This window comes from Phodopus roborovskii, unplaced genomic scaffold (assembly GCF_943737965.1).
Source record: "Phodopus roborovskii unplaced genomic scaffold, PHOROB, whole genome shotgun sequence".
NCBI lineage: Eukaryota > Metazoa > Chordata > Mammalia > Rodentia > Cricetidae > Phodopus > Phodopus roborovskii.
The window spans coordinates 22,712,952-22,736,355 of record NW_026126433.1 but is presented as its reverse complement, the minus strand read 5'-3'; the positions used below and the strand labels follow the sequence as shown (position 1 = coordinate 22,736,355).

At 39.3% G+C, this 23,404-nt stretch overlaps 1 protein-coding gene across 1 annotated transcript in view; it reads left to right on the top strand.

Annotated features, from left to right (window-relative positions):
• The window catches only part of Hmcn1 (hemicentin 1), a 429,789-nt gene extending 426,821 nt beyond the window's left edge, over positions 1-2,968 (top strand). Inside the window, exon 107 of the mRNA XM_051185954.1 lies at positions 1,622-2,968. Within this exon, the coding sequence (XP_051041911.1) occupies positions 1,622-1,988 (367 nt within the window). The 3' untranslated portion in view covers positions 1,989-2,968. The remainder of the gene's footprint in view (positions 1-1,621) is intronic.
• The last annotated feature ends 20,436 nt before the right edge of the window (positions 2,969-23,404 follow it).

Here is a 23,404-nt window from a genome sequence, read left to right as displayed (position 1 = left end):
GTCATGTTTAACTCATAGTAAATCAGTAACCATGAGGGGATGCAGGCTGACCATGGGTTCCTTCTATAAATGAAAAAGACATGAACTCATAGCTGGGAGTTGGTTAGCACACACCTTTAATCCCAGCACTCGGGATGCAGAGGCAGGCGGATCTCAGTGAGTTTGAGGCCAGCTAGTTCCAGGACAGACTCCAAAGCAATACAGAGAAACCCTGTCTCAAAAAAAAAAAAAAAAAAAAGAAAGAAAGAAAAAGACATGAACTCATTAGGTGGCTTCCACTGCAAACCAAACTATCATTTGTGACTGCTAAGACTTCCAGGATAAGGCTTTCCACCGTGGAGTCACAATGTGGAGTTCAGGGATCTCACACACAGTAAATTTTTCTGGGGTTTGGGGTTCAGAGTCTGGCTTTCTTTTGAGAATTCCCCATTTCCATTTGCACTGCCTCAAGCTGGTAAGTACTGTCAAACAGGTAGACTGATCCAAGAAGTACCCTTTCTGTTGCTAGGGTGACTTACTATGCAGCAAGAGAAGGAGAGAAACAAGGATAAGTCAATAGTCAGACCATCAATGATGTCTTCCTTACATTTCCTAGTGTCTGACAGTGTAGATAAACTGTTCTAATTTTTCCCCATGTTGTTCAGATACCAAGGTAATTGGGATGCTTGAAAATAATGGATAATGTTCATCTTAGCTGGTCCCTTCTCATTGACAAATGCTCACTGGAGCATTCTCTTTGTTTTCCTCCTAGTAACACCTCAAGTTACTATAGCATAGCTGAGTGTGTATTGCCCAGAACCCTCTATAAAACTGTTTGTGAGTAATATCACAGAAATGGAAAAAGGAAAGAAAGGATTAAAGATATTAAGATTTACAACATATCTAAAAAATACATGACTAAAGAATCTGTTTATATAAAATAGTCCTTTGTGGGTATTTTCCTCTGTAGATTTCTAAAATAATAATAATAATAGTAAGTTATATGTCATTATGACTCAGCATAGGTTCTTAAGGGGGAAAACTATTTTTAATGTAAAATTATATACAACAAAAGTTTAAAAAGGAAGCCACTGCCCCTCCCCAGGAATCCTAAGTGACCTTTAATTGATTGGAGAAAAATAAAAGTAACTAAATATTCTATTTCAACTTTCAACCAGCACTAGAATGAATGTTATAATGTGATTTATCATCTTCTCTCTAAGAAGCACTTGTTTCCAAGAACATCCGACACTTTTGTTTGTAAAACTGACTTTTTATTTTAAGGCCAGTGCTCTTGAGACTATGTTGGACCTGGGGTACAGCATGAATTTAGTATGCACAAGGCCCTAATCTGATTGCAGCGCCCCATCAAAAAAAAAAAATTAAACTATTCTTGCTTACTTCAGGAACTCCAGCTCTTCTGGTTTTAATGAAGCAGGGGTATTGTTACTTGACTATAGCACAGGTTATCCTCTTAGCTACCTCAAATTTCTTTGGAGCTAGTGATCTAGGACATGGAAGAGCCACCGGTTGTAAGTAAACAAATTACTAAGAGTCACCATGGACTGTGATCGCCTGTGTCATGTCTTACCCTCCTCCAAGGTATATAACCATGTGCCTCTCATTTATTTTCTAACTTTAGGTTCTGCCTTAAGAACTGCCCACCCAATGACTTGGAATGTACCTTGAGCCCATATGCCTTGGAATATAAACTTGTCTCTCTCCCATTTGGAATAGCTGCCAGTCAAGATTTAATCCGACTGGTTGCGTACACACAGGATGGAGTGATGCATCCCAGGACAACTTTCCTCATGGTAGATGAGGAACCTGCTGTTCCTTTTGCCTTAAGGGATGAAAATCTGAAAGGAGTAGTGTACACTACACGTCCACTACGAGAGGCAGAGACCTATCGCATGAAGGTTCGCGCTTTATCCTACAGTGCCAATGGGACCATTGAGTATCAGACCACATTCATAGTTTATATATCTGTGTCTGCCTATCCATACTAGGAAGTACTCCAGACCCTAGTCCAAATATTTAAATTGCATTAAGCATGAGAATCAAGGACCCCTACAGTTTACTATCTCTTGAATAGTTGCAATCTTGGCAACTTGAAAATGGTGCTGCACTCTGTTATCCGTGTATTCCCAGTACTGTTGAGGCATCTGTATATTCCCACTATGGTCATATCTTTCAGTAAGGTCTAGTAGAGTCCTTTGTTATTTTCTTTATTTATTACACTGGAGCAGTTACCTCCCAAAGATTATTCTGATCAGCTAACAGGACACATCACTGATGTTGTATAGTAGCATAGTTGCTGAGATCATTTTCTTGAAAACAATATAAAAAACTAATTCAAGGAGATTTTTGAGCATTTGGCTATTCTTAGAATGGTAAAACCAGTTATTATGTGTTTTGATAAAAGCCAATGGCATAATATAAGATTTTTAAAATATTGATTTAAGATTTATACATCTCCTTTCAAGTTTTGTTTTTCAATTTTAAGGTTAAAGAAAGAAACAGCACTATTTCTGAAATTACAGATAGAAGTTTGTTTGATCCTACATGGAGTTTACCATGATTAAATACTCGAGATATGAAATCATTGTGAATCTCTTGCTATGCTTTTGGAAAGTTACTTTCCCTTTAGACAATCACCCATAGTATGGGTCTCTGACATATCAATACAACCTTTTATCAGCTCTATAACTTTTACATTCCACATTTTTTATCTTAAGACATATTAATAGAACAGATTTCTTGATTATTTGTAATCATATATGTTCAAGTTAACATGTTAAACGTCAAAACACTGTATATGGTGGTAACAGACTCTGTAAGCAATTGTCAAGATGTATTCTATTTTTATGAAGTGTATATATTAACTTAGTGTGTATTTTCTATATAATATCTTGAACTCTTTTATAAAATTATTTTATAAAAAAATACAGTAAAATTAGCTTAAATAAAATTTTCAACTCTTTTTCTTTTTTTACGTTTTTATAATTTTTATTTAATTTTTTTCTTATTTTACATATTGATTGCAGTTCCCACTACCTCCCATCCTCCCATGCCCGCCACAGATTCCCCCCATTTCATCCCCCATCTACTCCCCAGGGAAGATGTTACAAGTAAGTTTTTCCTGACAGTCTTGTCCCACTGCCACACCAGCCCCCAATAATACACTGAGAATCTGTTTTAGATATAAAGCTGTAGGCCAGTTACTTGTTTCTTATCGGCTAGCTCTATCTTAATTATTAACCCACTTCTACTAATCTAAGTATTTCCCCGTGGTCTAATATTTGATACAGGACAGCAGAGTGAAATGATTAGAAGTTTTACTCTAAACAATAAATAAAACATGTTTGTAAAGGCCAAAAAAAGAAAAAAGAAATAGAGTAACTGGGTGTGATGGCACACACCTTTAATTCCAGTACTCGGGAGACAGAGGCAAGCAGATCTCTGTGATTGCAAAGTAAACCTGGTATACAGAGTTAATTCTAGGACAGAAAAAAATTACACAGAGAAACCCCTCTCTCAAAAAATTAAAAAATAGAAGTAGAAGAAATAGAGGAATAAAAAAAGCCATGTAAAGATGGAAAGCACAGAGGAACTTTGGATAATATATGCTGTGCTGTTATCTTTAAATTGTTTGACTGCTGAGGAAATAACTGTTAAAAGAAATACTGCTGGATTAATTCAATTTATATATTTTAAAAATCCAGTTCAGACAGGTTTAGACAGGTTCGATTGAGTTCAGACTGCTCCTATCCGGTTCAGACCGATACAGACCTGTTTGATCCAGTTCAGACCAGTAGGATCTAGTTCATATTGGTTCAGACCAGTTTAAACCGGTTCAATCCGGTTCAGACTGGTTTGATCAGTTTGCGACTGATTCAGACCAGTTTAATCTGGTTCTATCTGGTTCAGACTGGTTTTATCCTGTTCAAGCCAGTTCAATCAGGTTCAGACTGGTTTAATCACTATAGATTTGCTTTCTGTTGAATTTAAGTTTTATTACATCATGTTCAGACAGATACACTGACATATTTCAAATTTTATGACACAATAGTTCATTTTACAAATCAACAAATTAAGCCAGAGAAATAAATGATATACTGAGGCTCACATACAAATCAGTATAGCACTGAAATACCAAATGTATTTCCCAGATGCCTGCATTTCCTTAACCACACCGTTTTTCTTTACTAATTAAATGTTATTCCACATGTCAGCATCCACAGGTTAAAATACCAAAATCTCTTTAAAATAATAACCCTTTTCATACTAATCTATTAACGTACAATAGTCTTAACTCCTTTTTAGGGGTAAGGTAGAATCATAGTAAAAATCAATGCAATTACAGGTAGAGAATATTTGAATATTAGTCTAAAGGTCTTTAGTCTAGAAGTCAGTGTCTCATATACAGCAGCCTGGTAAGAATAGTTCACTCACACCAGTGTCACAATGAGTCATGCCATGCCTAGTACTGTTGAGGATCACCATCCTCATAACCTCAGATCTCCCAGGCAGAAAATTACTGCCTCTTAAAGAAATAAACAGAATGTTCAGCAGAACATTCCAATGTACAGGCTTGTAGTCTCACAGACAGTTAAAGAATAGCTCAGGGCTCTCTCTCCTGTTGCAATTTACAGCCATTTACAGGTTAGCTAAACAATTCAGGATATTCCTTCTTCTGACCTTCTCTTCCTATGTGCCAGTGTCAACTCTTTTTCTTAAGATCCTAAAATGTGTTTCCTATTAGATAGTATGAGTTTCTTCTCTGTTGATATAGTAAAAATACTCTGGGGAAAAAAGTAAAAAGAGAAAGGGTTCATTTTGGCTTATAGTTCCACAAGAAAAATGTCCATAATGGCAAGGAGGATGTGGCAACATCAGGGAAGGCAGGGAAGCTAATTGATCACATTGCATTCACACTCAGGAAGCAGAGAGAGAACAAGCTGGACCAGATCATAATACCTTAAAGTACTCCCTTGGTGACAGGTGCCACCTAGGGATGCTGGAGGGGGTGTTGGGAAGACAGGGGATGTTGGAGTGTGGGTGGTGGGAGTAACAGCTGGTGTGGGTACTGAGGTATGCAGGCAAGGGAGAAGCAGGAAAGCAAGGTTCTGGTCTCTCTGGAGTGCAGATCCTCAAGGCCAAACCAAGTTCGGCATAAGTGGGCTGGAAGTTACAGGGGTGTTCTCACCTTAGTGTACCCAAGCTGAGGGCTCAGATATCATGCCATTTGGTAATTTAGTGGGTCTTTTGATTCTTGGAAAGGGCTAGACAGTTCCATAACCTTCCCAAACAGTGTCACCAAGAAAGAACCAAGTGTTCAAACACATGAGTCTGTGACGGACATTTCACATTTGAACCACAACACAGCTTTATAAATATGAGTTTTAGGAATAAAAATGAATGCCTACGATCCTACATTCTAAACAGCTGGACAAAACAGCCCTACAGACTACAGCTAGGATATCTGAATCTTCTTCGAATCCCCCAAGACAGCGCCCCTTACCAGCAGGAAGTAGTTTGGAAAGAACGATGCCCAAATTCCCAAATATTGTGTATAAATGTTTGTTTTCATTTAATTGGACTTTGTTATATAAAATTAAATAAAAAAATAAAAAAATGAATGCCTAGGCATCACAACAGCCCAAGATACATGGTATTACCAGTCATATTTTAGAGGACCTTGGGCATAGACAACTTGTGCAACTTAAGAGAACTCAGTAGCAGAAATGTGATTCTTTCTGTACCTTATGGCTGAGTGAAAGTCCTCACTATCTCACAGTTTCCTCAACCATCTGTACAGTCTGCTTATATCTCAGCTAATGAATAAATGCCTTAAAGAAACATGAGAAAACACCAATAGTGGAAGGAAATGAATAAAAACAGTTAATGACCTGTAAGTAGAAATAAAGTCAATAAAGAAAACCCAAACTAGGGGAATATGGAAATGAAAATTTTAAGAACTCCTGAGGCAATCCTCACCAGTGGAATACAAGAGATGAAGAGAGAACCTCAGGCATTGAAGAAATTAATACCTCAGTAAAGAAAATGTTAAATATATAAAAATCCTGGTACAAAATGTACAGAAAATCTAAGACACTTTGAGAAGACCAAATCTAAGAACAACAGGTAGAGAAAGGAAGGGAAACTCAGGTCAAAAGCTCAGGAATATTTTCAGCAAAGTCATAGAAGAAAATTTCCCTAACCTACAGAACCAGACGCCTATCAAGGTACAAGAAGCATAAGAAACACCACAGAGACTATACCAACAAAGAAAATCTCCTCTGCTCATAATTATCAAAACATTAAACCTACATAGTAAAGAATATTAAAAGCTTAAAGGAAAAAAAAGGCAAAGTTGCAGCATAAAAAAATAAAAGAACCAGAGACAGATATTGGGGTTCAAGCTTCAAGGTGAAGATCAGGAAAGCAAAACAGTCAGCTACTAGCTCTTCCCTCTACCTCAACTCAGACCAAAGGAGTGATCCTCAAACTGCTCCCAACTTCACTGTTCCTCAGATTCCCTCAGACTGCTATGTGGCTAAAGACTAAATATCCACATGATACCCTTTGCTTTTAATACCTGCCTAGTGCTGGGATTAAAGGCATGTGATCCCAAGGGCTGAGATCGTCTTTATATGAGCTCTTTCTCTTTGGGAATGCATCAATCTTGTGTATATGTGGGTGGCCTTGTATACACAGAGATCCATCTACCTCTTAATCCTGAGTTCCTAGATTAAAGGTGTGTGCCATTACCTAGCTTCTATAGCTAACTAGTGAAGCTGCTTTGCTATTTTGATCTCCAGTGGCTTTAATAAGTCATAAACAATATATTGCCACACAAAATAGCATAAAAAGGCAAACATACTATAACAATAGATGACTTTTCAATGATAACCCTAAAAGCAAGAAGAGCTTTGACAAATGTGCTGCAGACTCTGAGAGACCACAGATGCCAGCCCAGACTACAGTACCTAGAAAAAATTTCAATCACAATAGAAGGAGAAAATAAGACAGTCTGTGATAAAATCAAATTTAAGTAGTATCTATCTGCAAATCCAGCCCTACAGAAGGTGCTAGAAAGAAAACTCCAACCTAAAGAGGTTAACCACACCTAAGAAAATGTAAGAAATAAATAATCCCAGACCATCAAATCAAAAGAGGGGAAACACACACACACACACACACACACACACACCATAATACCAAAATAACAGGAATAAAAAAACAATGCTCACTGATAACTCTCAATGCCAGTGGTCTCAATTTCCCAATAAAAAGACACAGAACGGATGCATAAATGGGACTCATCCTTCTACTGCCTCCAAGAAGCATACCTACACATCAAGAAGAGACATTTGGTGGGCAGTGATGATGCACACCTTTAAGCCTAGAACTTTGGAGGCAGAGACAGTCATATTTCTAGGTTCAAGGCCATCCTGAATTTCAGAGCAAGTTCCAGGACAGCCAGGGCTCTGAAGAAAAGCCTTGTCTAGAAAAGCCAAAAATAAAATTTAATCACTTAATTATAAAAGAATAGACATCCAGGCTAAAAAGATAGGAAAAGATACTCCAGGCAAATGAACCTAAGAAGAAAGCTGGCATAGCCATTTTAATATCTGACAAAATAGATTTCAACCAAAATTAATCAAGGAGATAGTAAAGGTCACAACATAGTCATCATAGGAAAAATCCACCAAGAGTGCATTGCAGTTTTTAATATCCATGCTTATGTGAATATTAGGTTTTAAGTCAATGATAAGCACAGAGGTTAGATGTAGAGAAAGGGACTAAAGGATGCAGACAGATCTTGTTAGGAAAAGGACATAGAACAGATAATGATGGGTGAATGAGGCAAAGTTGGAATGGGAGGGTTAAATGGAAAGGGGGAAGGGAGAAGGAAATCAGCTGGGACACAGGAAGAGACAGCTAAAATTTAGGGTCATTTGAGGGGTTTTTATGGAAACTTTATACAGTAGAAGAGTGTATATAAAGGCAATCTAAATGAAATCATCAAATAATAGAGGAGACAGCCAGGCATTGGTGGCTCACACCTTTAATTCCAGCACTCAGGAGGCAGGGGCAGGTGGATCTCTGAGTTTGAGGCCAGCCTGGTCTACAGAGCTAGGACTGGCTCCAAAGCTTCACAGAGAAACCCTGTCTCAAAAAACAAAAGAACAAAAACAATAATGGAGAAAGATCCCCACCTGGACATCTGTCACCAAATGAAGCTTCCAGTACTAGGACTGGGTTACATCTAATTAAGTTGTTGGCCAAAGGAGTCCCAGAGGTATCTTCAAAACAACCCAGGATGTTGCCAAGACTAAAGGTTGCTCTCTACAAACTGATAGAAAGGCTGCATTGCTGAAGACAACACCTACAGAACTCACTAAACATGGAGAACCCAAGACCAGTGGTGCCTACATAGAGTTTTAATAATGCTGAGAAAGAGACTAAGCAACAAGCCAAATTCCAATTGCTTGCTACTAGAGAACCATCTTCCAAGAGAGCACCACTGTGCCTGGTTTCAAGTGTGACCAACAAAGACCCTGAGCCTGCATACACCTCCATGTGTGAGTACCACTGACACCTGCCTTGTGTGTAGCTGAGGAACACTGGAAGTTGAGTTGTCCTCAAGCCCCTGATGTCCAGCTTTTCCAAATCCTAATTTGGACTACAGAGTTCTGACAGTTGGCAATGTCCACATTCAGAAGTCCCTACCACCATAACCATCACTAACACTGAATCCATGGAAACCATCACAGCTGCAGGCAAGACTATTTCACTATTTTTAGGTATAAGAACTGTCCATTTGGTTTTAATTGCATATTTAAGATAGATGGTCCAAATGTCCATTTCTGTTGTGGAAGTTGACATTATTTCCAAACCTCAGAAAAACAGCCACTATCCTTGTTTTTAGATACACAAATTTTTTTGCTTACTTCTTTTTTATTATCCCCAAGGTCTGCTTATGGTACAAGACATTCTCTCTAAACTCCAGATAATTATTACTATGTACACACTCACCCAGAGAGAGCCTCTCCTCCTTAACCCAGCACCACCATTACTAACCCTTACTTGAAGCTCTGTTAGCAGCCCAAGTCAATCTCATAGTCTAAGATACTAAACATCCCTAAGTGGTCAGACACAACTCCCTTATCAAAGTCAACATAAAATAGCCACCATTTTTCTGCAACCAGCCCAATAGCCCATCTCTGTCAAGATGTTACATGGCCTTCAGAAATTTGCTTGTATTCAAGCATCAAAATTACTGTCTTGATGTGAACTCTAACTTGCCACATGTTTTTGGACAAAGTACCTTCAAGTTTACCATTAAAGTGGGGCCTCCTCAGATGCCCAGATTTTTGAGCTTGTAAATGTATTCATCCTTGAAAGCCATCCACTGGGATACAGATTATGAGTACCTCTGAGCTATCTGTTAAGATCTCTCACTAACACTAACTCATCTCCTCTCAAGAGACTGGGAAAAGAAGACTTGATATCACTAATGAAATTTATCTCTCTACTTTCTTTATACAAGAAGTTGGAGTTCAGTCATAAAAATTAGGTCAATTAAAATAAAAACAAAAATAGCAATGAGGGTAATTGTTTATAAGAAAAGTCTCAGATCCACCTTTCCCTCAGGGACCATGCTGAGTCCCTGCCTGCTGGATCTTTCACCCTCCCCCGCATCGCTGGGATTCTACTGGAGGTGAGGCTGGGACCAGTTGGGGTTGAATTCCCCCCACACACACACCCTTCTCTTGGAACTCCCTGGATTGGCCCCGAATCTCATTCCCCCTTATGTCCTGTCCCTATCGAGAGCACTCCTGGTGCTCTGGTACACAACCACCCCCCCAGAAGAGCCTGCTCTCCCCCCAACCTATGCCATACCTAGCCCACTGTCCCATCCATCTGGTTGAGCACTAGAACCCCCCCCCCACTACCAGGCCTCTGCTGGAGCCTGATCTTTCACCCCTATTGCCAGGCCCCTGCCTGAGGAGAGACCTCCTAGAGAATTTGGAACACCCAGAACTACAGACATCGAACTTCTGACCCACCTAAGCCCATCTGAGGAGTAGCAAAGAGAGAGAAAGACCCAACCTGCACCCACTGGAAGAAGCGATGGAAAGACTGCAATACAAGAAAACACTGAACAATAGAAAGACAAGCATGACACCACCAGAATCTAGGGAATCTACACCAATTAGACCTGAGCACCCCAAAGCAAATGAAGCAGAAGAGAACAACTAAAAAATATATTCATAAAAATAATAGAGGCCCTCAAAGACTATGTGAGACAATCCCTTAAAGAAGTGGAAGAAAAAACAAACAAAAAAGGGAAGAAATGAACAAATCTCTTAAAGAAAGTATGGAAAGCCAAGAAAAAAAAAACAATTAAACAGGTGAAGGAAACCAAGTTCAAGACTTGAAAACTGAAACAGAGACAACAAAGAAAACACAAACTGAAGGAATGCTGGAAAGAGAAAAACCGGGCAAACAATCAGAACTACAGATGCAAGCATAACCAACAAAATACAAGAGATGGAAGAGAGATTCTCAGGCGCTGAAGATAAAGTAGAGGAAATACATTCATCGACCAAAGAAAATCATAAATCCAACAAATCCTTAACAGAAAACATCCACGAAATGTGGGACAACGTGAAAAGGCCAAACCTAAGAATAATAGGCATAGAGGAAGGTGAGGAAGCCCAGCTCAAAGGTGCCGAAAACATATTCAACAAAATCATTGAAGATAACTTTCCAATTTGAAGAAGGATATGCCTATGAATACCGAATACCAAATAGACTGGACCAAAGTAAAAAGACCCCTCGACACATAATAATAATAAACAAGCTATTTAATGACAAAGCCAGATTTTCACAATACGTACCTATAAATCCAGCCCTGCAGAAAGTTCTGGAAGGAAAACTCCCACCCAAGGAAGTTAACTACACTCACAAAGACATAGGCAATAGATAATCCCACTTCACCAGAACCCAATGGTAAAACAGGGCAAATATATTCACATTACCACCAACAACAACAAATCTAAAACAAACAAAAATTGACAATCAATGATCCTTACTTTCCCTCAACATTAATGGTCTTAACTCGCCTATAAAAAGACACAGGCTAACAGAATGGATACAAAGACAGAATCCATCCTTCTGCTGCATACAAGAAACACATCTAAGTTTCAAAGATAGACATTACCTTAGGGTAAAGAGTTAGGAAAAGAACTGCCAATCAAAAGGACCCAAGAAGCAAGCAGGTGTGGCTATCCTAATATCTAACAAGTTAGATTTCAAACCAAAATCAATCAAAAGAGATGAAGACGGTCATTTCAGATTAATCACAGGAGAAATCTACCAGCACAAAGTCTCAATTCTGAACACCTATGCCCCAAATACAAAGGCACCCATATTCATATAAGAAATGCTACTAAAATGCAAAGCTCACATAAAACCTCACACACTCATAGTGGGAGACTTCAATACCCCACTCTCATTGCTAGACAGGACCACCAGTCAGAAACTTAAAAAAGAAACAAAGGAACTAACAGAATTTATGTCTCAATTGGGTGTAACAGACATCTATAGAACATTCCATCCAAACACAAAAGAATATACTTTCTTCTATGCTCCATATGGAACCTTCTCTAAAATTGACCACATACAGGCAACATAACTTCAACAGATACAAAAATATTAGAATAGCTCCCTGTATCTTATCAAACAATGAGGCTTTAAAGTTGGAATTCAACAGCAACATAAATTACAGAAACTCTACAAACTCATGAAAACTGGACAATGTGCAATTGCACAATTCCTGGGTCAAAGAAAGAAATTAAAGATTTTCTAGAATTCAGCTAGAATGAAGACACAACATACCCGAACTTATGGGACACTTTGAAAGCAGTGATACAAGGAAAGTTCATTGCACTAAGTGTCCATATGAAGAAAACAGAGGGTAGTCACATTAGAGAATTAACAGCACAACTGAAAGCCTTAGAACAAAAAGAAGCAAACTCACCCTGGAGGAGCAGATGCCAAGAAATAATCAATTTGAGGGCTGAAATCAGTAAAGTAGAAACCAAGAAAACAATACAAAATAACCAATACAACAAAGAGTTGGTTTTTCGAGAAAATCAACAAAATAGACAAACCTTTATCCAAACTAACCAAAAAGCAGAGAGAGAACATGCAAATTAACAAAATCAGAAATGAAAAGGGGGACATAACAACGGACACTGAAGACATCCAGAGAATTTTCAGGTCATACTTTGAAAACCTGTACTCCACAAAATTTGAAAATTCAAAGGAAATGGACAAATTTCTGAATAACTATAACTTACCAAAATTAAATCAAGAACAGATAAGCAACATAAATAGACCTATAACCCCTAATGAAATCAAAGCAGTCATCAAAAGCCTCCCAACCAAAAAAAGCCCAAGGGCAGATGGCTTCATTGCAGAATTCTACCAGAAATTCAGAGAAGAGTTGATACCAATACTCCACACATTGTTCCACAGAATAGAAACAGAAGGTTCATTACCAAACTCTTTCACCGAGGCCACAATCACTTTGGTACCCAAGCCACACAAAAACACAACTAAGAAAGAAAACTACAGATCAATATCCCTCATCAACAATGATGCAAAAATACTCAATAAAATACTAGCAAACTAAATCCAAGAATACATCAGAGAAATCATCAACCATGACCAAGTAGGGTTCATCCCTGGGTTGCAAGGATGGTTTAACATATGAAAATCTATCAATGTGATCCACCATATAAACAAACTGAAAAAGAAACACCACATGATCCTCTCACTAGAGGCTGAAAAAGCCTTTGACAAAATTCAACACCCTTTCATGATAAAGGTCTTGGAGAGGTCAAGGATAACAGGAACATACCTAAACATTATAAGAGCAATATACAGCAAAGCAATAGCCAACATCAAACTGAATGGAGAGAAGCTTAAGGTGATTCCTCTAAAATCAGGAACAAGACAATGCTGCCCTCTTTCCATATATCTTCAATATTCTACTAGAAGTTCTAGCTAAAGCAATAAGACAACAAAAGGAGATAAAGGGGATAAAAATTGGAAAAGAAGAAGTCAAACTTTCACTATTTGCAGATCATATTATAATTTACATAAGCAACCCAAAAAACTCTACCAGAGAACTCCTACAGCTGACATAATCCTCAGCAAACTAGAAGGATACAAAATAAACTCAAAAAAAAAATCAGTAGCCCTACTATATACAGATGATCAAGGCACTGAGAAAGAAATCAGAGGAATATCACCCTTTACAATAGCCAAAAAAAAACAACATAAAGTATCTTGGGGTAATGCTTACCAAACAAGTAAAAGACCTCTATAGCAAGAACTTTCTGTCTTTAAAGAAAGAAATGAAAGAAGATACCAGAAAATGGAAAGATCTCCCATGCTCTTGAATAGGTAGGATAAATGGCAATCTTGCCAAAAGCAATCTACAAATTCACTGCAATCTCCATTAAAATCCCACCACAATTCTTCACTGACCTTGAAAGGATAACACTCAACTTTATACAGAAAAACAAAAGACCCAGGATAGCCAAAACAATCCTGTACAATAAAGTATCTTCAGGAGGCATCACCATCCCCGACTTTAAGCTCTACTACAGAGCTGTAGTCCTGAAAACAGCCTGGTATTGGCACACAAATAGACAGATAGACCAATGGAATCGAATCGAAAATCCTGACACTAACTCACTCACCTACAAACACCTGATTTTTGACAAAACAGCTAAAAAGTATACAATGCGAGGAGGAAATCATCTTCAACAAATGGTGTTGACACAACTTGATGATGGTGTGTAGAAGACTGCAGACAGACCCATGTCTATCACCATGCACAAAACTCAAATCCAAATGGATCAAAGACCTCAACACAAATCCAGACACACTGAAACTTTCAAAAGAGAAAGTGGGATGTACCTTTTAACAAATTGGTACAGGAGACAGCTTCCTGAACATAACTCCAGTAACACAGACAGTGAGATAAACAATTAATAAAAGGGACCTCTTCAAACTGAGAAGCTTCTGTAAGGCAAAGGACACAGTTGACAAGACCAAACAGCAGCCCACAGACTCGGAAACAATCTTCACTAATCCTAGATCTGGCAGATGGATGATCTCCAAAATATACAAAGAACTCAAGAAACTAGTCAACAAAACACCAAATAACCCTATTTTAAAAATGGGCTACAGAAATTGATAGAGAACTCTCAATAGAGGAAATCAAAAGAGCTGAAAGACACTTAAGAAAGTGCTCAACATCCTTAGCTATCAGGGAAATGAAAATCAAAACAACTCTGAGACACCATCTTACTCCTTCCAGAATGGCTACAATTAGAAACACCAATGACAACTTATGCTGGAGAGATGTGGAGAAAGGGGAACACTCCTCCACTGCTGGTGGGAGTGCAAACTCATACAGCCATTTTGGAGACCAGTATGGCAGTTCCTCAGGAAAATGGCAATCAGTTTACCACAGGACCCAGCAATCCCCCTCTTAGGCATATACCCAAATGATCCATATCCATTCAACAAAGACATGTGTTCAACTGTAAGACCCTCAGAATGAGGAGTCTTCCAGGTTCGGTCGATACCCCAAGAACTCAATGTCCAGTCCAGTTGCTCCAAAATGCAAGAGGCTTTAATGAACAGGAAACGTTTGCGCAAACGGGCTCCTCCAGCACGCAGGCTACAGAGAAGCCCCCTCCCCTGGGCCCAGGTGTTTTTAAAGGTAAACCCACAAGCTCAGGGAGGAGGTGGGACCCTCTCTCTGTTCATTGAGTAGGTGACCCTTGGAGGCCTGATGGTCTGCTATTAGGGTCAACAGACCTTAAGGCCTCAGGGTGTGCTAATTAATTTTGTCTGGGCAAACCAGAGTTGCAGTTATCTCTTTGTTTCCTGTGGACTCTATTCACTACCTGCTGACTCACAGGAAAGGAGGGGCAGAAAGGAGGGGCAGTGTGAATTCTTGTCATCTCAGGGCCTGGTGAGAGGAAGCTAGCAAATTCCAAGGAACAGATATTGGTTAGCTTTCCAGGTCAGACCGTCCTTCATTTAACTTCACTTTTTGGTCTTTCACAACTATGTAGCAGCATTATTTGTAATAGCCAAAACCTGGAAGCAATCTAGATGCCCCTCAATTAAAGAATGGATAAAGATGTGGCATATTTACACAATGGAATACTTCTCTGCGAAAAAAGCAATGGAATCTTGAAATTCTCAGGCAACTAGATGGAACTTGAAGAAACCATCCTGAATGAGGTAACCCAATCACAAAAAGACAAATATGATATGTACTCACTCATATATAGATTTTAGACCTAGAGCAAATGATCACCAGCCTATAATTCACACCGCCAGAGAAACTAGGATACAAGGAGAATGCTAAGAGATTCATATAAGGTCCCTCACAGAAAGGGGAAGGGACAAGATCTTCTGAGTATATTGATGGGGGGGCAGTAAATGGAGAGGGAACTAGGAGAAAGAGAAGGGGAGGAGAGGAAAGCACGTGGGACTAGGAAATTTAAGTCAGGAGAAATAGACAAAAGGAGAGAGAGAGAGAGAGAATAAAAAGGGAACCATTATAGGTTTGAAGAGAAAACTGAATCTAGAGAAATGTCCAGAGACCTACAAGACTGACCCCAACTAATATTTTGAGCAACCATAGAAAGGCTACCATAAATGCCCTTCCCTGATAATGAGAATGATGACTAACTTATCCACCATCATGGACCCTTCATCTTGTAGCTGATGGAAACAAAAGCAGACACCCACAGCTAAACACTGAGCTGAACTGGAATCCAGATGCAGAGAGGGAGGACAAGACCAGGCTACAGAAACACATAGAGACAGCTGACCTGAACAAGGAGGAGCCTATGGGCCCCCAGACTGATAGTTGGGAATCTAGCATGGAACTGACTCAGACCTCCCTGAACATGAGTCTCATCTAGAAAGCCTGAGCAGTCTAAGGGACCTCGGACAGTGGAACCAGGATATTTTCCTGGTGCACAAAAGGACTTTGGGGGCACTTCCCCCAAGGAGAGATGCTCCCTTAACCTATAGACAGGAGAGAAGGCCTAGTCCCTACTCCAAATGACTTGACAGATTTAGATGACCCCTCTTGGATATCATCACCCTACATGTGGGGGGGGGAGAAAGGGAGGGGAGGGTGGTCAGGGGGCATGGGAGGGTGGGAAAGAAGGAAAAAGGGAGGGAAGGAGGGAGGTAGGAGAAAAAGAGGAAAGGGGTAGGGATCCAGGGAAAAGGAACTGGGATAGATATGTAAAATAAAAAAAAAAACTTTCCCAGAAAAATGATACATGCAGCTTAACTAGATTGTGTCTTCAAAGACATGATTTCTAAATAAAATTAATTTAACAAGTGCCAAAAAAGAAAAGAAAAAAAAGTCACAGAAGATAAAAAGACAGCTGCTTTGTCTGTTCAGAGCTCTTGCTCAGCTTTCCCTGGGACAGCATGCACTAGATCCTTTGTGTGATGTTTATTATCCAACACTTTTTTTGTATGTTTTCCATGTAATGACATCACCAACCTGCATGGTTCTTTCCCTCCATTTCTCAGCTATTGTTACATTCTTCTTTCCATTCTTCTGATTCTTACCCACCTTCAAGCTTTGCTTAGCTCCAAATCCCCCATAGTCTTCCTTGACATTTTTTTTTAATGATGGACCTCTCTTCTACCTCTGAATTCACACAGCCTTCTGCTACACTTGTCCTTCAGCACTTCTTCTCTTCTGCTTTTTGGGATGGTTACTTAACATATGCCCTTGTCTTGTCACTCCACACTGGATAAAACAGTCTTCAAACTGTGCCATGCCCTGAGCAACTCCATTTTACAAGCACTTTTTAAGACAGGGCATGATTGTGCACCTGAGTGAACACATACATAGCGCCATCAGTTTGGCATAGCTGATAAATGACTTATTCTTTGGAGTAGAAAGATATTACATTATAAATATATAGGGGTTAATTGGAACTATAGGTAAACATAGGTGTATAAAACGCATGCCAGGAAATCCAGTCCCCAAAACATATTAAACATGGGGTATAAAGGAAAAGTTACAGTTCCCTCACTTAAACTATATAAAGAGCTGAATAACCTGGTACAAACCTATTGCCAGATTACTCAGTGTGGTCAAGGACCAAGCAGAGACATCCAAACTATCCCAGGGATTTCAACTCAGCTTAGTTTCCATTGTGGATGTAGCCTACTTGAATTTCCATTTGCCCATCCTCTGATTCATCCATATGGACCAATACACACACTAAATACAAGCATATCTTGCCAATTGAAGGAATGAATTTAGATGAAAAGAATGATATGACTTACAGTGATCACAACTACCTAAGTCACTCAGTTATTTACATACTTATCTTAATTCAAAATGTATGTATTGAATTTCTACTATATTAGACTCACTGAAAAATATGAACAATACAAAGATGAACAAACTTTAATCCCAGCAAGAAGTCACTTGAATGTAATTATAAATCATCATGATAGTTATTAAAAGTCTAATCATGGTGTCAAAGAAAACAGGAGAAGGTAGTCTTGAGTCTAACTGGTAAAAGCAAGAAAAAGCATATATTTAGATAGTATGAGGGAGAAAGGGAAAGGGAACACACCCTCCCTTAGGACACATTTAAATCTTGTCACCCTGAACTTAATAGCTATAACCATGGAAAACAAAATGAAGCGGAAGTCTCTGCCAGAAGGTTCTGTGGGAATTAAAAAAGTGAGAAAGGGATCTGCCTTGTCCTGCATGATTTGGTCCTGGAAACCTGACAACGGTAAGCAAAGCAATGAAGGAAGGAGAGACACAGAGGTGCACAGACACATGCACAGAAGAGCTGGGGCCAGATGGGTTCTGTGCACCCTGATGAAGTGGCACTAACTGTGCCACACAAGGCCAAAACTTCAGTACTTTCAATATGGACAGCCTGGGGGAAGAGTTAGCTAACCAAGATAGTTCTTTGTAGGGGAGCCGGCTCGGACTGAAAACATTCTGCAGTTGCTAGTTTTTGCACACATGGATCAATCATTAATAAATACTCATACTTGGACCAGAGGAAGGCTATGCCATTTCAACCTGATCTAAGGAAAAGCCTGACACCCCCATAGTTTTGATGCATTGGGTCCTTGGGAATTAGGAAAAGTTGATGGAGCAAGGGGCTGTAGAGCACAAGAAGCATCTAATGAAGTGGTTCTTCCCAATGCTGCAGACATTTTGTTGCAGATCCTCATGTTATGGTGATCCCCAACCATAAAATTGTTTTCATTGCTACAACATAGCTCTAAGTTTGACACTGTTATGAGTTGTAATGCAAATATCTGATATGCAGGTTGGTCTTGGTGACCACTGTGAAAAGGTTGTTAGACCCCCCCCCCAAAGAGATCATAAACCCATAGATTGAGAACTACCAATCTAAAGCCTAGGAGAGAATATGCAGATAAAGAAAACTTCTTCTAGGGGTTCCATAATAAAAGACCACAGACCAAGTGGCTTAAACAACAGAAATGTGTTTCTCACAGTTCTGGAATCTTGGAGCCCCAAGTCAAGGTGCTGGCAAGTCTAGTTTTCATTTCATGGAATTACAGGTAGCCATGTTCACTGTGGTTTACCTGGCCCTTCTTTTTATCTATTTCTCAGGTGTGTCTTCATCTTCTATAAGGACACCAATCTTCTTCAATCAGAGTTCACATTTACAACCTTATTTAAATAGCCACTCCTTGCCTTATAAGCTTTATCTCTAAATTCCATCATACTGGTGTCAGGACTTCAGTGCAGAAACTGGGGAGACAGAAATCAGTGCACAAGAGTGAAGGGCAGAAAGACTACACAGATAGATGGGGTGCAGGTAAATATTCAAGTGTGCATGAGAAATAAAGCCACTTATTGGGAATTTTAGAGATAAGATTGGGGATGAATTATAGTTCCTGTGGAAAATAGGAGAGAGGAAAAATTACAGGTATTTAAAGGCTTAGTGGAGATAATGATGAGTGGAAATTTTTTTAATTATAGACATTCCTGCCTCATTTGTGTAGAGTTAGTGCCTACTGACTTGCATGTAAAAGCATGTAAACAAAATACATAAAGATATGTTGGTGTGCAGTCAGAGAAAGATTAGCACATTTTGAGGAATGAGGCACACCCACCAAATTCAAACTGGGATATGTGCTGTGACAGCAGTGTAAGTTAGTACAGCTTTGTCACTGTGGCAACAAAGGAAGAAAATTTCTGTTGCTTCTACTTTTGTGTTGGTGAGATGGGACAAGGGGTTTCAGAAGAGTCATTTTATGAAATCATGGCAAAAAGAATCAGAAAATAAGCAAATCAGAAAACTGGCAAATGTTGTTCAGTGCATGACATATCATTTTCATTTATTCATTTTTTTTCAACAGAAGGAAATTTGAGTCACTTCTGGCTCTTGACTATTTTGGGAGAATCACTTATGAAAATTTACCTGCAATATTTTATATAAAAATACATTTCATTTGTCTTGAAATAGAATCCTAGGAGTCAAATTTGTGAGCCCTTTGATAAATTTCTTTTTTAATTTAAATTGCCAAATGGTTTTTCAAAGTGGTTGTAACTTTTGTTTTTCACTTAACCTTCTCAGTTATGTTTGGGAATTCTGGTTTCTCTATGTGTTAAGCAATATCTGCTACTTGTAACTGTTCTGGTCAATCTATAGTGTACCCCATTTTAATTTACATTTCCCAAATGAATCATGATGCTAAGCATCTTTTCATTTTTGCTTGGGCCATTTGTGTGTTCTCTTTGGGGATATGCTTATGCAATGAATTTGCCAATACGGAGCTAAGTTGCTTGTCTTCCTGCTGCTGTGCTATTATGGCACTTTGATGCTCTATATAGAAACTCGTTATTTCATATCTAATTGGAAAATATGCCTTAGCATTCTGTGGTTTATCGTTTCCTTATGGTGTTTTTTGAAGTATAAAAGTTTTCATTTTAGTTTCTTTAATTGCACATGTGAGGTTGTGACTAAGTAACCTTTGTCTAAGTGAAGGTAAGGAAGATGGCCCCTATGTTGTCTTCTAAAGGGTCAGAATTTTAATTCTTACACTTGTTTAGTTTGTACTTAGTTAAATTTTTATATGATTTTAAAACATAAGAGTCTAAAGTTATTGGTCCCATATGCATCCAGTCATCTCAGCATCCTTTGGGAAAGGGCTGTCTTTCTCCATTAACTTGTCTTACTGTCATCATAAAACCTCAGTTGATCATTTGTGTGTTATAATCAGTAAGTAAAAGGTCTAACCTTTTTTCTTTTTACAAGGTTGTTTTTCCTATCCTCCATTCTTTGCATTACCATATAAATTCTAGGACAAGCTTATAGTTCTGTAAAAGATGGTATGTGTTTCAAAGAAATGGCATTCCAGCTATTGACAAATTTGGGAATATCTCAATGATCACAAGTGTGAAGCATGAGATGATCTATGGTCACAAGTAGCTCCACTGATGAGGGCAAAATCAGGTAGCTTCATCTCCCCCAGCCTCATTGAACTGCAGCCTTCCCATCTTGAAAATGAATATCTGAGTAATACTACTTTTACCAACAAAAGACATGTTCCCTACTAATTCCTTAAATATGTACTTTTATTAGCTATTATTTTTATATTTTGCCTCTTGTTCTATCTACAGAATAGTGTAGACATTAGAAATAAAATGCTACATATTGAACAGTTCTCAGTGAAAGTATGGCATTTCTGTGTTTACTTTGTTCCAGTATGGTAAAGCAGCCTAGGGGATGGTGGAGAGAAGGAAAGGTGGTATTAATGAAAATCAAAACGAACAAAACAAAAAGGTGTACAGGCGAGGGGTTGGCTCAATTTTATCAAAAAAAAAAAAAAAAAAAAAAGGAAGAAAGAGAAGGAAGGAAGAAGGGGAGGAAGGAAGGGAAGGAGGGAGGAGGGGGGAAGGAAGGGAAGAAAATCATGCCCTGTATTCATTCAGCCTATACCTTAACCCATTATATGCATAAAAGGAAAAGAAATCAGTGTCTTCTTTACCCTCTCTTTGGGATTTGTTTTTGTATGTAAGATTTAGGTTATGTTAATCCTGTTTCACAGAGTAATGATGGGTCTGCAGATCCATGTGGAGAAATGTGGGCAAGTCTATCTAAGACTCCAAGGAGAACCTTTGCTCTGAGAAGGTTCTGGATGGTAGGAATGCCCCAGCAAAACAATTGTTTGTTTCTTTCCTGGTGTTCTACAAGAACAATGGAACAACCCAAACATCTGGCTCCTACATGACATTCTGGTGCTAGTGGCTGCCATTATATACTCTTGTTGTAACTAACAAGAATGAAAATAGTAAAAGAAGTATTATGCCACTCTTAAGCCAAATAGAAAGATGGGGAAACTGTGGGGACATGAGAATGGAAAGGAGTCCCCCAACCCTGGAATCTGGTTGGAACCCTTCACCAGCAGTACAGCTAGAATTCCAGCATGATTACTAACTGCTTAAGGCCTTTGTGGCCTCCCAGATATAAGCCTGCAATTTTGTAGGACTGTCATCAGAAGCCCCATTAATGGTGAGAGCCATGTCCTACATATTCTATGTAACCCTACAGGTTCCTGATCTTTATTTTAGTGCATCGAACTCTCATCCTCTCACCCAAGGCATCTCCAGAACCAATCTGGCCAATCTGTCATCCACTCTGTACTATCAATTAATGAAGAAGATAAGAGGAAAGGAAAATCCTCAGAAATTAAGGGCCAATTGAGCAATGAAATTCTCAAAAGCTTCTGAACTCCTATATACAGTCTTCCCGAGACAACACCCATGCTCTCAGGTGTGCTTTTATTCTCTTCTACACTGCCTCACTTAATCCCATTCTAAATTCTCCAGATCTGCCTCATATTGGCTTTAGTATCAAGGCCAAGCACCTCAGTGTGCTCAGTCAAGGTTTCGGAAAAGGTTAAGGGAATACCTCAGGCTGCTGAGGCAGAAAGCATGCAGCTTGGAGCTGTGGCTCTTGTCCCCTCATTGGTGACACTTCCTTTGGTTATCAGACTATTGAGACAATACATCCCAAGGGAGTAATATTTCATCCCCAGGTGTCTTGTACTGAGAGAAGGAAAAGGCTGAAAACTCATTCCACACAGGCAAGTAACTTGTCTTCCAGAAAGAGACTTCACACCATTCAAACACCTTGCCTGACTATGTTGTAGGAGTGACTGGAGTAGAGACAAGGATGATGGACACTCTGTTGAGCATGAACTTCAATCCCAGACCCCAAAGATGAATGTAGAGAGCCAAGGGACCTCTTTATCCCTATTCCCATGTGGCCAGTCTTTTTCTGCTTTTCATTATTAATATTTTCTTTAATTGGCCTATTGAGGATGGGAGACTGGGCTTAGGTTGCCAATGCTATCAGGGCCTATGTTCATTCTAATAATGTGCTTATGTTCTTGTTCAGTTGGTTTGTGGGCTCCTGCAGTGCTGTGATTCTTTTAGTCCACCATGTCCTGATGTTTCCAGGCACTTCCACCTCTGAGTCAGATAGTGGGATAGAGACCAGCACCTTGTATGCTGGCTCAGGCCCCTAAACAGAGTATTTCCATGTGTGCAGGCAGTGCCTGACATGGCCCATTGGCCACAGGCTACTCTAACTCTGCAGGGACACTGAACAATGGACCAGCAGATTTGCTCGGGTATCTAAAACACATTTTTAAAATGTCAAGTGACCCTCAATGACCAGCCTGCTGAATAACGGCTGTGTTCCAGGGCTCCTTGGTGGGGACACGTTGCAGCCAACGTTTTCAGAGTGGATCACCTCTCCACTGAGTCAGAAAATTTCCTGCCAAGCAAGCAGCAGTAGAGCGTGTAACTGCTCAGAGTGATTGTAGTTTTCCAATCACCACATTCTGCCAAGGCTCTGTTTCAAATTTTCTATTTTCATAGATGCAGTCTGAAAATCTGCAAGTTCTTCATTGTGGATTCTGGGAGAGTTCTGAAAGCCCCTTCTATAACCTCAGTCCTCCTGCTGGCCACTCACCTTAGCTGCATTCACCTGCACCTACCTCCCCACCCCTCACCCCAGACCTATCTTTTATTAGGATTTGTGTGTCTTCATTGAGGCCTGTAGTGTGCTTGTTGAGGATGTAGACATGATTCTAAACCAGCAACCAACATCTTCAATAAACTTATTGCCACTCAACTCATTTCTGAGGAGAGTGCTAGTTGCTAGTTGAATGTTTTGCCTCAGTCACTCATATAGGCTCACTGTGACCTGGTACCAACTGATATTCAGATTTGGGGTAACCCAAGTGCTCACTAAGATCAGACTACAGT